General features: G+C 53.3%; 5 protein-coding genes across 5 annotated transcripts; 3 read left to right on the top strand and 2 right to left on the bottom strand.

Annotated features, from left to right (window-relative positions):
* Positions 1-335: 335 nt before the first annotated feature.
* On the bottom strand, positions 336-6,023 carry QC762_401040 (uncharacterized protein; the record flags this gene model as incomplete). Its single annotated transcript, XM_062889560.1, has 8 exons — positions 336-593; positions 654-4,876; positions 4,938-5,079; positions 5,142-5,360; positions 5,438-5,503; positions 5,570-5,623; positions 5,679-5,916; positions 5,974-6,023. 8 exons carry the CDS (start codon positions 6,021-6,023, stop codon positions 336-338), a joined length of 5,250 nt encoding a protein of 1,749 aa, XP_062743073.1.
* Positions 6,024-6,501: 478 nt separating this feature from the next.
* On the top strand, positions 6,502-7,362 carry QC762_0062030 (uncharacterized protein; the record flags this gene model as incomplete). Its single annotated transcript, XM_062883618.1, has 1 exon — positions 6,502-7,362. The coding sequence occupies one exon, from the start codon at positions 6,502-6,504 to the stop codon at positions 7,360-7,362; it is 861 nt and encodes a 286-aa protein (XP_062743072.1).
* QC762_0062020 (uncharacterized protein) lies at positions 6,685-7,370 on the bottom strand (the record flags this gene model as incomplete). The annotated part of the gene is made up of 2 exons (XM_062883617.1): positions 6,991-7,370; positions 6,685-6,841 (listed from the first exon to the last, which is right to left on the bottom strand). The coding sequence occupies exons 1-2, from the start codon at positions 7,164-7,166 to the stop codon at positions 6,685-6,687; spliced, it is 333 nt and encodes a 110-aa protein (XP_062743071.1). The 5' UTR covers positions 7,167-7,370.
* Positions 7,371-7,646: 276 nt separating this feature from the next.
* Positions 7,647-11,868, top strand: QC762_401030 (uncharacterized protein; the record flags this gene model as incomplete). Its single annotated transcript, XM_062889559.1, has 3 exons — positions 7,647-8,838; positions 8,900-10,104; positions 10,165-11,868. The coding sequence occupies 3 exons, from the start codon at positions 7,647-7,649 to the stop codon at positions 10,897-10,899; spliced, it is 3,132 nt and encodes a 1,043-aa protein (XP_062743070.1). The 3' UTR covers positions 10,900-11,868.
* Positions 11,869-13,725: 1,857 nt separating this feature from the next.
* On the top strand, positions 13,726-14,786 carry QC762_401020 (uncharacterized protein; the record flags this gene model as incomplete). The annotated part of the gene is made up of 2 exons (XM_062889558.1): positions 13,726-14,635; positions 14,694-14,786. 2 exons carry the CDS (start codon positions 13,726-13,728, stop codon positions 14,708-14,710), a joined length of 927 nt encoding a protein of 308 aa, XP_062743069.1. The 3' UTR covers positions 14,711-14,786.
* Between the last annotated feature and the right edge of the window lie 253 nt (positions 14,787-15,039).

Raw genomic sequence — 15,039 nt, 5'->3', positions numbered from 1 at the left:
ATTGCCGCAAGGGTTCATCAATAGTTCTGCTTGGCGCGACCAAAGACACTGATCGAAATGTGACCCAGTTGGTCCATCTGAACCCATGATGTGCCAACCCCTTTCTCATGTTTTGGAGTTGATAGAGCGTGCATTGTTGTTGTGCCAACGCCAACTTGCAAGTAAACAAAGTAGCGTGTGGATAAGGGGGTTCAGGGGTGTGGTGGGACCGTGGGCGGGGCCATCAAGGCGACACAAATGCAAGTGTTGGTGACTCTGATAAGGCCGATTTGTACACATGTATAAATTTCCAATATTGTAGATGAATTATATCGTTCCCCGAGCACCATATTCAACTAATCCGAATCCGAATCAGACCAATAATCCGCCTCCGTGGTCTGTACTTGCTTCACCTGCCCTGGCGACGGCTTGCCAATCTCATCCACCGCTGGTTCTGCCTCCTCCTCCTGTTCTTCCGGCGCGTCAGGATCAAACTCTTCACCATCGTTCGCCGGTTTCCAGTCCTTCAGTTCGGGGAAAAACTCATTCTGATAGGTGTAGCACTTGGCGCAAAGCCACAGCCGTCCGTTGGCGTACCCCGAGCCCCAGAGGGTCTGTCAATTGTGTTAGCTCTGGAGATTGGGAGAAATAGGATTCGAACCTGATGAACTTACATATAGACACAAGTCGCAGAAGCCATTTTGTCTTTTTGCCCTGCGGGAACGATGTGCCTGCGGGTCCCACACTTGGGGTTCTCCTTTGTCATCGAGATAGTGTCTCTGCTTTGGGGTAAGCAGTAGAATCACCTCTTGGGAGGCTCCATAGTAGCGAGCCAGCTTCAGCGCTGACCATCCCTCTTCATGGCATGTCCTGCCAGTTGTCCACAGGCTGGCGCCGTGATCAAGCAATAATCGGACAATCTCTTCTTGATTATCCGACTTCACACCCCAGTGTGAACACTGCCTCACCGCCCACATCAGTGGTGTCCATCCATCTCGATCGGTTTCGTTGATATACCGGCTCCCGGTCAGTGATAAGATTTTCTCGACAACATCTGGTCTGCCACTGGCGACCGCTGTGTGGAGGGTGGTTCGTCCGAGCTTGTCACAGGCATTGATATCAGCCCCTCTGGCCAACACTTTTGAAACATGCTCCAAACTCTGATAAGTTGCAAAGTGGATGGGCCGGCAGCCGTTGAAGCCTGCTGTATTTATGTCGGAATCCACAGGGTCCTGGTCCAGGATATATTGCAACAGGTCTACATCCGGTTGCATGCATGCTCCGTTGAGAACCGTGATGAAATACATCCCTCCCCGAACCGTCACGTCCGCCTTCGCCTCCTCAATCAAATAACGGACGACAGCTGTCTTCATCTCGAGTGTCACATCCTCTCCCTCTTGATGTTCAGTCATGGCTACGAGCAACGGTACACCACGGGAGTTATCAATCAGGTTAGCATCTGCGCCATTCGCCACAAGGAACCTGATCATATCAAGGTTCATTCGCCAGCAAGCAATGTGGAGCGGTCCTCCCCAAGTACTACCGACGGTGTTGATTTTGGCCTTTGCCCTGACGAGGTATTTGGCAACCTCATACTCACGCCAGTAAATGGCATAATCGAGAACAGTATATCCTCCCTTGTTTCGGATTTCAAGGCTCGTCCCTCGCGTGACTAGAATTTTCGCTATACTGAGTTGCGTGGTTGCCTCCAACATGAGTCGATGAAGAGCGGTGTGTTGAAAGAAGGACTCTTGGGCATTCAAATCAGGAGTATATTCGAGAAGGACCCTAACTGTGGCCTCGCTGTTTGCATGGCTAATCGCGAGGTGCAGAGCTGTCTCGTCCCTTGGCGACCTGGCTGTGATGTCGGCACCAGCATCTAGAAGAGCCCGCACGATTTCAGCGTTGCCTTTTCCAGCGGCCCCAAGAAGAGCTGTACAGTTCGAGTCCCATAAGTCTGGAAACTCGCATGTCAATTCGAGGTTGGCTCCACGTGAGATGAGGAGCTTGACAGACTCCAGGTGGTTGTTGTACGACGCAATGTATACTGCGGTGCCGTCTTTCGACATGGCGTCGATATCGGCACCGCTATCTAGAAGCACCTCTAGACACTCGGGATGATCATGCGCCCAGTGCAATGCCTTCCATGATGTTGCTGCTGGATGGGCCTCATTGGGGTTGGATCCCGCTTTCAAAAGATAACGGACCATTTTTGTATGACCCTTCGAGGCAGCACGGGACAGAGCTGTACTTCCAGCCCCGTGAAGCCCAATGTCGGCCCCCTTGGCCATGAGGAACTCGACGACTTCCAACAAGTTTGCCTCCGAAGCCCGCTCCAATGGAGTAGCAACGTCAGCTGAACCCGAAGCGTTGATATCGGCGCCGTGCTCAAGCAGAAGTTTGACCATATCCATATTCTTCCCAGTGTTTTTCGCGGTGGCCTGACACAGCGGGACCCATTTTCCTAATCCATTCACTCGAGCTCCGTGAGCCAGGAGAAGCTTTGCCCAAGCCAGCTTTCCGGTGACGGCTGCATAGCAGAGAGGGGTGTACTCATCTGTGGTGGCATCTGCATTGGCACCCCGTTCCAGCACCGCCGTAATGCACTGGAAGCTAGACTCGCAAGCAGCCATATAGAAAGCAGGATACGGAAAAGAGCCATCGGTCCGCGGTATCTCAGCCTCGACGCTGGCGATGTCTGCCCCACCGTCCAAGAGAGCTTTTGTGGCGTCAATGTTTCCAAGATTGATGGCCTTCTGCAGTGCTGTCTGGCCCTGTCCGTTGTGACCCTCAATATCCGCGGCGCCATCTGCAACGAGAGCCCTGACTGCGTCCCCATATCCGGATCGGCATGCCATATGCAAAGGGGTGCGTGAAAGCCGAGTTTCATCTTGATAGTTCGCGTCTTCGCCATGTTGGAGAAGAGTCTTAATGGTGCCGAGCTGACCGGTTGCCACAGCACACAAAAGCTTGGAGGCTGGTACTGTTGGACTTGTTGGGTCTCCGGATGGGCGACCTTGCATCAGTGACTCCAGAAGCTTCCCCTTCCCTGCCCAAGCTAGTCGAGCAAGGATGGAATGAGGGTACATATGCGATGTCGCCTGGTCCTTGTGTTTGTTCTTGGCGTACGCGAACAACACCTCGACTAGCTCATACTCAGCTGCGAGGGCTGCGGCCTCCATTGCCCCAACCACACCGTGCAACGTCAATGTCCATGGTCTGCTGAGCAGCAAATCCACAATGTTTTTGTGACCCATTCTGGAAGCCTCACATAAAGCGTCCTCTAGTTCTTGAAGGCTGGTAGGAAGGTCGGCATCTATGGGAAGCATGTTCTCGACCTGGGTTTCCAATCCTAAATGCGAGACTATAGGTAAGGCGGAAAGATATGAGCTATGGGGTTGCTGGTGCGGCGGCAACAGGCACCCATGAGCACTGAACCACGCTCTCAAAGCTTTCGAATCTCCAAGGAATGAAATGAGGTCTTCGGGTGCCGAAGCCGATGAGTCTGCTGCCAGGTATCCCAAGCGGTAGTGTGTTGGCCAGAACGCGACAGCATAGGAGACAATGTCGTGTCGGCTAGTGAGCAAGACTCCCGAGGCCCTTGCCCCACCACACCTCTGAGACAATGCCTTGATCGTCTCAGGAAGACGCAAAAAGCGAAGACACGCCTTGGCAATTTCTTTGTGATCATCTGCTGTCGAGGCCGCCGCATACCAATGGGTCGTCTTTTCCAAAATTGACAAAAGCTCCCGAACCCATGGCTGTGTGAAGTGAACTTCACCGTGGCGAGTCGTGAGAAGTGGTCCGAAGATCTTGGCGATGTACAACTCGATATTAAGACATCCCAAGTCAGCTCCCTGAAACTTGAGGGCCGATGCTAATTCAAGTGGTGTCAGAGGCCGGACCGCGTTCCGAACCCAGCAAAGAATGTCGCGAGCAATCGGCCGTAAAAATGTGGGCACAGCCTGCATTACCGCTCCCAACAGCACCCGCGGTGATGGGGGAGACAATGCCGTCACCACTTCGGCCATTTCCGCCCTTGTATTCCACCGAGAAGCTTGCAGATTAAGCCAGTCCACAACCATTCTGAAAAGATCCTGGTCAGGCTGGCACGCTCCAAGCAGATCACCGAGTTGAGGTGCATACGGCTCGAGCGCTGGACAGTGGCGACTGGCTGGGACCGGCGGTATTTTGATTCCGGGGCACACCTGCGAGGAGGCGATATCCAAGGACAAGCTTTCGCAGCCGGCGGCAGCAAGCTGAGTTTGGACATGCTTAGGACTGGCAGTAGTAATCAAGACCTTGAAGTACAACTCGCATCGCGCTGCGATTGAGGCCAACTGGTTAAGAAACCAGTTGCACGAAGCTGGTTCGCACTCATCGAGTCTGTCCAGCACCCATGTCGTCCTTGCTGGCCTGTTGCAATCCAGTCGAAAGCTGTTGAGCAAAAAGAAGACATCTTTTTCCGTAAGGGCCTTGTCAAACAGCGGTGGTTCAAAGCTTGGAAACTGGGCGGAGGCTGGAAGGGTGCCGAACCGGGCAATAGTCTGAGCGAGGAATAAGTTCGCCATTGACTTGATGGTGTTTCTTTGACAATCGTGGCGGTCGAATCTGAAATACAGTGTTAGACCGCTTGTAAAACCTCCAGTCGACGCGTGTATTCGGGCTTGTTGGTAGGCATAAGACGCGGCGACTGAGACATTGGACGAGCCATGGATGTGCATGATTTTACATCCTTCGTGGTTCATCCACTCCTTGAAAACCGGGCTATCATCCAGCCACGAAAATGGCACATGGTCACTGTCGGCTGTTTTTACAGACATAATTGGGGTGGGTGACGGAGCCTGAACGACAACAGCACCGTTCAGCCAAGCTAGTGTGTGGGTTGGAGTCGGGGCTGACAGCAACACATGTCAGCACAGAAGTCGGTGGTGGGTGGTTGGGTGTAGATAACACACCGTTGATCACTCCAAGAATTCTCGATTCTAGAGTCTCGATAAGAGCGTCCCGCACGCTCACCTCCTGGACCGCATCAACTGACTGGGCGGAGAAGCGCAACTCCATGGGAATGCCAAAACTAGACGTGAAGATCTGATGAATCTAGAACTCTTCGTTAGCTGCGATTAACCAGAAACGAACACGGAAACTTTGAGTTGACTCACCCCATACGCTTCAGGAGCTTCTGAACAAACACTGATTAGTGTACTGTGGATGGTTGCTCTTGTTTGTAGGAATTCTTCGGAGATGGATGAGACAGTCTTCGCCAGCCGATTGATGTCCTCAACAATTAGAGCTGTAGGCCGCTTGGCAAATAGAAAGCTGGCCAGCTTTGATTCTAGGTCTTGTTTGTTGTGCCATCTGTGCGGAGTACCAACGAAAGACTGCAAGAAGCGGGGGACGGAAGGTTAGTTCTGCATGTGCATAGCTTTTACACCGACGGAATATGGAAGAAACATGCCATTAGACGGGTAGAAGCACTGATATTTGCAAACTCAAGCGTGTGTCTGCTCGCTTGGATGATGGCCTGGAAATACTCGAGGTCAGAAGGTCGAGGTCAATAAGCAGGCAGCAAAATGATCAAGCACTGCACCTCTTTAATGATCAACCCCCCAAAGTCCAGGGCGAGAAAAATAAGTGGTCGAGGCTACTCTGGGTTTAGTCATAGTATCATGTTGTCTTGTAGGTCCCGATGGACTCACGGGGTCCTGGTCTTTTCGTTGTTCGGCAACCTTCTGCAGCAGCATGATGGCCTCCTTCTGGATTGCGCCTCGACCACAGAGGCCTTGAACTGCGGAGGCGCCAGTGTCATATCTATGAAATAGAAGGCGGCCATAGCGTTTTTTGGCCGTCAACTGCTCCTTCAACCATGGTTCGGATTCCGAACCAAGGTCCCATGCTTCGCTCGATGTGTTAAAGAATCCATGGACAGCTACTAGGCTAGATAAGATATCTGTCAGTGATGGTTGTGCCCAAGTCATGGCAAAGTGGACATACTCAAAGCTGGCATCCCCAGGTTCACCAGAAAAATGAATATCCAACGACATGATGAGAAGAGTATGGGATGGTGAAGACTGACGGTTCAAGACGAGCACCCCTCGGCTCTGGGGGCCCCTCTGTGGCTGCCAGAACCCCGCCGTCGTTCCTTCCCATCTGCAGTGGGTGGTGGAGTCGAAGGCGCGGGGTTTGGGGAGTTTTAGGCAGCTGTGCCGCAAAATTGCATGATTGGATCTCAATCGCCATTGGTTAGCACATCTATCTGTACAGTGCGAGTTTGAGGAGGGAGGCTGCAGGATTTCTGCTCAACCAAGAACAACCAAGAAGTTCGCAAAGATTGCTTCTCGACAAAATCACTCGCTTTAGGGATCTTTTCGATCAAGCGATGCCGAGAAAGGAAAGGTGGCAGGCCGGTAAGCAAAACCCCTCCCTCGTCGTCATAGAAGACTGGTTCGATAACCCTAGTTTCCCATAATCCTCTTCGAATGTTCATTTCCATCGCTCCGTCCCGCTACCTCGGATGAAAATATGGAAGACGAAGCGGCAGACTCGCTCTCTTGGAACATCGCACTTGCTCCCACTGGCGACAGTGGGAGTCAGTTTCACACTAAAAACGACCCCAACAAGCCTCTCCAACGGCAGAACTACGTTGAACGGAAGGGCGCCGTCGACGTCCGGTGCTCCTGTGCCGATGTAGTCCACGGTTTCCTGTCACCCGACAGCGATGTTCTTTGTACCCTGATAGTCCTCGACTTCCGTTTCGACTCTCGCAAACGCGCCCGACGCATCGCTTCCGTCCACATTGACCTCCGATTCAGCAGTTTGGATCCCAACAGTCCCTACCAGCCCGAGGTCAGGGCCATTTCCCCTGACGGAAACTTCACCGTTGCTCCAACAACCCAAACCGAGTCAAGCACGCTCTCGGGAAATTTGGGTATAAGCGCCACTCCTGGCCCTGCCCCAACTTTGAGCGCCGGTATCAGCATAGACAAGAGCATCACCAGGGATATGACCTACGCTGCAACCGTTGTGGGCGCCAAGTCTCTCCGGGGGCGCAATTTTGGCCAGCCAAACTCGGCTTCATGGACACTGCTGGAGAATCCCGCGACCGAGACCGGTGTTCCCGTCGCCATGCGGGCCGCTATCCTGCTTGAGAGGGAGGATGAAGAGCTTTTCCAGTGCTCCGTCACCATCAAGGCGCGCGCTGACTGGCGTACAACATTGGAATCTGTGTTCGGCTCTACACCACCTGACGATCCGGTCCTGTTCGATCCGACAATCGAGTCCAAGAGAACCCACTATGATGAGATGAACCTTGGGGAAGCTTTCAAGCAGCTATCGACTGTTCCCAACGTCACTTTCAGAAAAGGGTTACCTGAACAAAGGTGAGGAGGCACCCAGCGGCGAAGCCATCGTAGGGTTGCATTGGGGACTGGGACTGTATCGGCACTGTGTTCACTATGGAAAGGCGCGTTACTAGTGCTCAATCAGGGTGGGTGTGAGTGGGGTGGGACGCCAGTCGTATCAGGACTTCCAATGATGAGGCTGGAAGCTGGGCTGCAGGAGGAGATGCGGACTGGAGGCACCCCGCTCCTCTCTGACTGAGGGGGCACCTGTGCAGACAGCTTCACTCAATCTATCATCTTTCACCTCTGTATACGTTACGGACAATCATGATGACTCTAACCACCCAAGACCTTCCACCTGCCCAGAGTGTTGAAGTTGACGACAGCGACGAGGAGTACGACGACGGACCGGCCCACAACCCCTTCCATTCATTTGCGATCATTCAAAAAGACCCAACAAAAGAAGCGTTTGACCAGATTCTCGCTGATGCTGAATCCAATAAGCTGAGATTGGGCGACAAAGCGTACAGAGAAGCCTTCAAGCAGAAGTATCAGCAGTACTTTGAAGGGCGTGTTGCACCGGAAAATCAAACACTCCTCCACCTTGTTGCCAACAGAGTGGGCCACAGAGGTCTCACCCTGCTTCTTATCAAGAACAGCCCACAGCTTCTCTCCGTGGCCGACGACAATGGCAAAACACCTCTCTGGATTGCCATCACCAGGAAAAACGAAAATGTTTTGCGCGCCATCGTGGAAAAGTTCAGCGGAGATCTGGACAGCCTGCTAGCTAGAACATGCGACCACGGCAGAAACAGCATCCATGCTGCCATAATCCACAATCTCCCCGAACAACATACTTTGAATCTTATACAGAGAGCCTCCAAGGGCACTCTTTGCGCCGGAGACTATGATGGCCTGACTCCCTTGCATCTTGCCATTCAGTACGACCGCTGTTCTGCTAGCCAGCAGCGGATTGTTGAGGCTTTGCTGCAGAGAGCAGATGAATGCTTGGACCAGTTCACTATCAATCCCTCACAACTGTCTGTCTACGAATATCACTACTATACACGGGCGGATGCTGAACGAAAAACGGGCTTGCTGGCGGGCCAGGCTGGTGAGCCGAACGGGACCTCTCAATCTTCAAATCAGAACCGGGGAAAATCTCCGTCTGGTCGAGTCGGTCATCTTCCAGATAACGTACCTCACCTGCATAATGTGGAAAGTTCTCGGGGCCGCACGACAAACCATGCCCCCGGCAAGAAGGGGGGCGATGTTGAACCTCAGCGAGGACGAGAGGCGATCCGTGAACAGTCCAATGCCCCATCAACAAGAAATATGGACCCACCTCCGCCGGGACCTATCAATGGAGTTAAACGTGATGTGAACAGGGAGTGGGCAGACAGGATCATCCAGGGTATCAAACTGCATTACCTTCGGTCCACGTTCCCGACACCAGATCGTCCTCAACCGCGGGATCAGAGCCAGGCACTGCGATTTCTCCACGGGTCCAACATCCAGGGTACGTATAAGTGTATCAGAGCCCTCACGACAATACGGTGTTGTCACTGACGCTCCACCAGATTGGAACTTGTATTTTGATTACTCCAAAGCAGCTTCACCAGTCACCCGCAAGAACTTTGAACAGAGCTTCGCTCATATGCGTTTTGACAGCGTCCTAAGATATGTCGCCTTCAACAAGATCGAGCTGGACAGCCCCGGAAACAACACCAGCAAACTCCACGCCAAACGTCTTGCACAGCAGCCAAGGCCTGGCCGCGGCCGGGTGGACCTCGTCTTCTTTTTCAACTGGCTTCGGGAGAAGTCTGTCAAGCATATCCTCAAGGTCGTGGTCGACGATTGGCCCGAAAGACCTCACAGTGACAAGGCCATAGAAGACTCCCTAAAGCACTTTGAGATTGAGAGTCTCGAGTGGCGGAAATCGGACATCTGTCCAGAAACACTTTTTGTCGCCTGTCAACATGTCCGCCATCTGCACTTGTGGTGGAGTGGAAACAGGGCTGTCCTGCGGGCATGGAGCGAACCGGATGGGTTGGTGAGGCTTGAGAAACTCAAGACTATCCACTTGTTGTGGAACTCCGCGGAAGTCCTAGAGCCAGCTGACCGCATCCAATCTTACGTGGAGGACTTCAAGCGCCGGTTACGAAAAGCCGTCCGGAATTATGAGCTGGAGAAGCAAGGTATCACTACTGCTGCTCGACCGCAGAATGACAAGGCTGTTCCCGTTCCTGGGATTCGCCGGACTGTTACCGGAGACCGTCCCGCCATGGATGGGCCTGTTCGGACAGTCACTGTTGAGGCCATCGAGGAGAACTTTTCGCGGGGGGACAGTGGCTCATCTTCCGGCACCCGCGCTAAGCCCATGCGTGTAGCAAACCAGAGGAATCTGTCTGCCCACAAGTGGCTCAACTGCATGGACGCCTTTGCCGATGGGATCCAAGGTGTCGAGGTGCCTGCAACTCAGCACAAGCTACTGCTAAAAGACATCACTGTTGCTCTGATTGATGATGGAGTTAATATCGATACTTCCTCTATCGGGGGTAAAGTCATTGGCGGAGCGACCTTTGACCGTGGCGAGCCAGATGAGAACGGCCCAAGCCCCTATTTTATCTCTGCCAGCGGCCACGGCACCGTCATGGCGGATATGATTTGCCGAGTTTGTCCAACCGCCAAACTCTACGTCTTCAAGCTGGAAACACACCTCTCCCCGGACTCCCTAGTCGATGGGCAGACTCACAACCAGATCGTAGCCAGAAGCGCCACCCAGGTATGCCACCCCCCGTATGCGCTCCCTCTTCTTTCCGCTCAAATCCTAACCCCCGTGCAGTCTATCGACGCCGCCGTCGCCCGCGGGGTAGACATAATCTCCATTTCCTGGACTGTGAAAAAGCCCAAAGAACGCGAGCGCGACGCCGACCTCAAAGACCTCGGAGACGCCATCAAGCGCGCTCTCGACGCCGGCATCCTCGTCTTCTGCGCGGCAGGCGACGCAGGGAACTTCTCTGACGAGGAGTACCCTTACGAGTTTGATCGTAGCCGCATCATTAGAATTGGTGCCGCTACCGACGATGGCAGACCCTGGGAGAGGTCGGGTGACACCCACAATTTGAACTTTATCTTTCCGGGGTGTTCGGTTGTTTCACGGCATGAGACGATTAATAGTAGTATACCGAGTCATTTCCAGGAGAACACGGGGAGCTCGGTTGCTACAGCTCTGGCGGCGGGGTTGGCGGCGCTGGTGTTGCATGTTGTTAGGTTGGCTGCGATATTTGGGGAGAATGAGAGGGAGAGGGTGAAGAGTGGTGGTGGGGGTACGGCGGTGAATGGGGTTGGGTCAGGGGCGGCAGGGCCGGTGGTGGAGGCGGGGAGATTGGCGAGTTTGAAGGATCATAGGAACATGAAGTTGGTTTTTCAGAAGATGGGGGTGGATAGGGAGATTGGAAAGTTTATTGAGGTGTGGGAGTATTTTGAGGGGCCGACGGAAGGGTTGAGGATGGGGGGGAAGGCGCCGGAGGTGGTGACGGGGTTGGCGGTGAGGTTTGTTTCTTCGATGAAGCTTTGATGGGTGCGCTTTTGAAGATCTACATAATGGGCTGTGAAGAGAACTGCAACAACAAACCAGCAGATGTGATACATACTGTTGAGGCGGTCAGGGGAGCGCATGAGCTCGCCAGGTTCATCAGCGCTCACCATAACCATACCAGCGTCACTATAATCAGAATATCCAGCTTATCTGACTCCCTGGGAAGTGTCCAGCCGCCATACCTCTGTATTACCAACACCTCAGCCCCTCGTTGACGTCTCCTGTGTTATGAGACACGGGGGCAATGATACTTCGCCGTCAGAGGTACTCAAGGCTGTCCGTTTCGCCCCGGTCAACCCTGAAAGCTTAGAAGTGCTCAGTTTGGAGTTGCTTGAAGCCCTGTACTGGAACTTTCCGAAAATAAACCAGCTGGGGTACCTCGACTACGAGCCCTCCTGAGGACCTCACTGCGTCCTTTGGCTTGATACAAGATGCCTTGGCTATATTGCACAATAAAGGCAAGACAGATGCATGTTGTGCTTTTGTGAGGAATAATGGGGCCATTTCAGGCGAAGATTTCAGCAAAGAATCGTGGACAGGCTTACACTTGGCAGCACACTTTGGGATTACCAACGCTGTCAGACTGATGTTTAACCAACCCAGCTTCAACCAGGAAATCATTGATAATCCGGCACCTCCTTGGTGGGCAACAGCCAACGAACCCGACCTTGATCTCAAGGGATGCCATGGCTCCAACCCAGGCCGCTAAAGCTTGCTGCAAAGAGAAGGCATGAAGCTGTCGTGCGGATACTTCTGGAAATGGGTGCAGAGGCTAAAAGAAAATATGGCTCGGGACATACTGCATTACATCACGCTGCGAGAAAAGGACATCTTAGGTAGCCCAGGCACTGTTAGACTGCCATCCAGGCTGTGTCTCCATCAATGCTTTGACCGAGGAGGTATATAGCCAAACTTGGAACATGCCTCTCGCTCACTATTGCATAGATGGTCGGAGGATGTAGAGCCAGTGTATGAGTATCAAGGTCAAAGCACAACAAAACGGACGGCTCTTCACCTGGCGATTGAAGAACGGTATGAAGCCTTAGCAACACTACTTCTGTTACGCAGAGCGAGCAGCATGGAACCAAGGACAGGGTGGATGGTGGGTAACAAGCACCCCCCGCCATATAGAGTATCCCACGCGACAACGTTGGAACTGGCAAGATATTATGGATTGAAAAAGGCGGTTTTCATGCTGGAGCAGGGCTACACTGATGAGTACGGGATAACCCATGGCCCAGTGAGCGCCTGAATCCCGATGTGTTGGTAGATAAGTGACAGAGACAAAGTCAGCAAGCGGTCAAGGAAAGATGCGGCTATTGCAGCGTGGGTGGCGCCCAGCGATCAGATAAGAGCTGGATGCTACTTCACCTTCAATGACAAAGGATATCTCTGGGTACCTTACCTAACTGAACGTGCATACATCGCGTATTTAGGTTGTACCGGAGTGGAAGTTATGCTGGTTAGTGTAGATAGGTAGGTTGGTTTTAATCGGCATGAAATGACATTTCTATCTAGGTAACCACAGGACATTGTAAATACAATCCATCATGTTTTGGGCTTTCGGGACCGTAATCAGGGTGTAACCGGCCCCCTGAGGGCTGCGTCATCTTTACGACGACTTTCTTGAATGTAAGAAGGACAGACCTATGTGTTGATGGAGCTGAGATAGGTGCCTAAGGTAGAGAGTATGAGATACTTAGCTAATATAGTGCACGGGGAAACTCAAAAGCCTGCTAGCGGGTTGGCTTGCCCTTGGTGGATGCTTTTACAGCCGATGTTCTGTGCTAAGGTTTGACGGCGCGATTACATCTTTTTGCAAGGACACTCTGTTCGACGTGGGGGCAGCTTAATTTATGGAAACTGTCATTGGTCTAGTATATAAATGCTACCCAAAGCTTGCATTTGTTCGTCATTAATGTCTTGGTAAATAGGTGGTGGGCAGACGTGGGATGTGTAGACTGTCCCCCGCCGTCCTTATCAAGAGGTGACGACGGTTCAATATATTTGCAAGAAAATTCCGTCTTGGTGCTCTTGGTGCGCATAGGTGCAACACCGTTCTCACCCTGGAGTGTTGGCATGGTGATTAATGGTGATGATGGCGTCGTCTTGGGCTCTCGATCAAGCAGCCCAATTCCTCCAACCAGCATCATCACCACCACCAACAGTGCATCCCGCACCCATCATCAATATATCCGGAACAGCAACGCGAGTCTGTGTGGGGCAGAAGCCTTGGTAGCTACAGCAAACAGCAAGATTCTTCAAGTTTCCAACCACGGAGGAAAATTCCGAGCGTATCACGGGGATGAAAAGGGGGCGGTCTATATGTACATACAAGCCGTCCACGCCACCCTTGGTTACCACGAACGGGCCGACTGACCATGCGGAAGGCCACCTCCACATCTACCCCAGGTTTTCTTTTGCACCTGGACCGGGCTTTGGGTGTGCCGCTTGGACGGTGCCAAGGCGATCGAGTTCGCTTCCGTCGTGGAGGATACCTCCGTTTCCTATTTGAGCAGTTGCGAGAATCGGTTCCCGGAATACTGAGCCGCTAGGTTGCCCCGCGGACAATGCAACGAAATTACACACTTGACACACCTCGATGCGAGGCCAGACTGGAATGACATCGGACGAGATGTATAAATGAAGAGTTGACTCCCGAGGGGTCAAGAAAGTACTGTCTTGTCTCTGCAACCTACAAGCGCCACCGCCTGTTCTTGTCATTTGCTTGTTCCTTTCTGAGCATCTCCCAAAGCTTGTTTGTTCGGTTTCAGTCATCCCCAAGATTCTCCACACACATACACAATGAAGGCCTTCACTCTCGTCTCCCTGGCTGCGTCCGTCAGCGCCCACTCCATCTTCCAAAAGGTGTCGGTCAACGGCGTCGACCAAGGCCAGCTCAAGGGCGTCCGCGCTCCCTACAGCAACTTCCCCATCGAGAACGTCAACCACCCCGACTTTGCCTGCAACACCAACATCCAGCTGCGTGATAACACCGTGATCAAGGTCCCAGCCGGCGCCAGAGTCGGTGCTTGGTGGGGGCATGAAATTGGTGGTGCCGCCGGGCCCAACGACCCGGATCACCCCATCGCCGCCTCCCACAAGGGTCCCATACAGGTCTACCTCGCCAAGGTCAACAATGCTGCCAACGCCGGCACGTCCGGCCTCCAGTGGTTCAAGGTCGCCGAGCAAGGCCTCAACAACGGCGTCTGGGCTGTCGACAACATGATCTCCAACGGCGGCTGGCACTACTTCGACATGCCCAGCTGCGTCGCCCCCGGCCACTACCTCATGCGCGTCGAGCTGCTCGCCCTTCACTCCGCCAGCGTCCGCGGTGCCGCCCAGTTCTACATGGAGTGCGCCCAGATCGAGATTACTGGGTCTGGCACCAACACCGGCTCCAACTTTGTCAGCTTCCCCGGTGCTTACACCGCGGACCACCCCGGCATCTTGGTCTCCATCTATGACCTCCAGGGCCGCCCTACCAACGGCGGCCGTCCTTACACCATCCCCGGCCCTGCCCCTCTCACCTGCTCCGGTGGCTCCAACCCCAACCCCCAGCCTCAGCCGACTTCTGCTGCTCCTAACCCCCAGCCTACTGGTGGGAACGGTGGTGGTGCCGGTGCTCCTCTTTATGGCCAGTGCGGTGGTCAGGGGTATACCGGCCCTACCACCTGTGCTCAGGGTACTTGCGTGGCTTCCAACCAGTGGTACAGTATGTTGTCCCCCTTATCCTTCTTTGCCTCACACCTGCTGACGTGTCTTTCCTCCAGGCCAGTGCCTCCCATAAATGTCTCAATGCGACTCGGAAAAGGGCACGAGCATGAGCGATGTCGGATTAATACCAACAAACATCTTATTTTCACCTGTATATACTTTAGCATTTTACCACCTTACATACCAGGCGGTAGTACATATTCACACCATTTGGCAAACCATATTGCCAACCCCAACAGTCTCTATTCTCTTCGCCGTGACCTGTCCCGTCCAACGCAGCCCAGTCCCCTTACTTAACCTTCCAAACTCAACGAAACCCAACCCCCTTCCAAAACCTGCACCTTCCCCCCCGTCCCCCCTCCCAGCCCTCCCCATCCACCACCGCCCAGGTATTCACCCTTT

This window comes from Podospora pseudocomata, chromosome 4 (genome assembly GCF_035222375.1).
Source record: "Podospora pseudocomata strain CBS 415.72m chromosome 4, whole genome shotgun sequence".
In the NCBI taxonomy this organism is placed as follows: Eukaryota; Fungi; Ascomycota; class Sordariomycetes; order Sordariales; family Podosporaceae; genus Podospora; species Podospora pseudocomata.
Note: the sequence above shows the minus strand (reverse complement) of the source record. Positions and strands in the feature narration are given on the sequence as shown.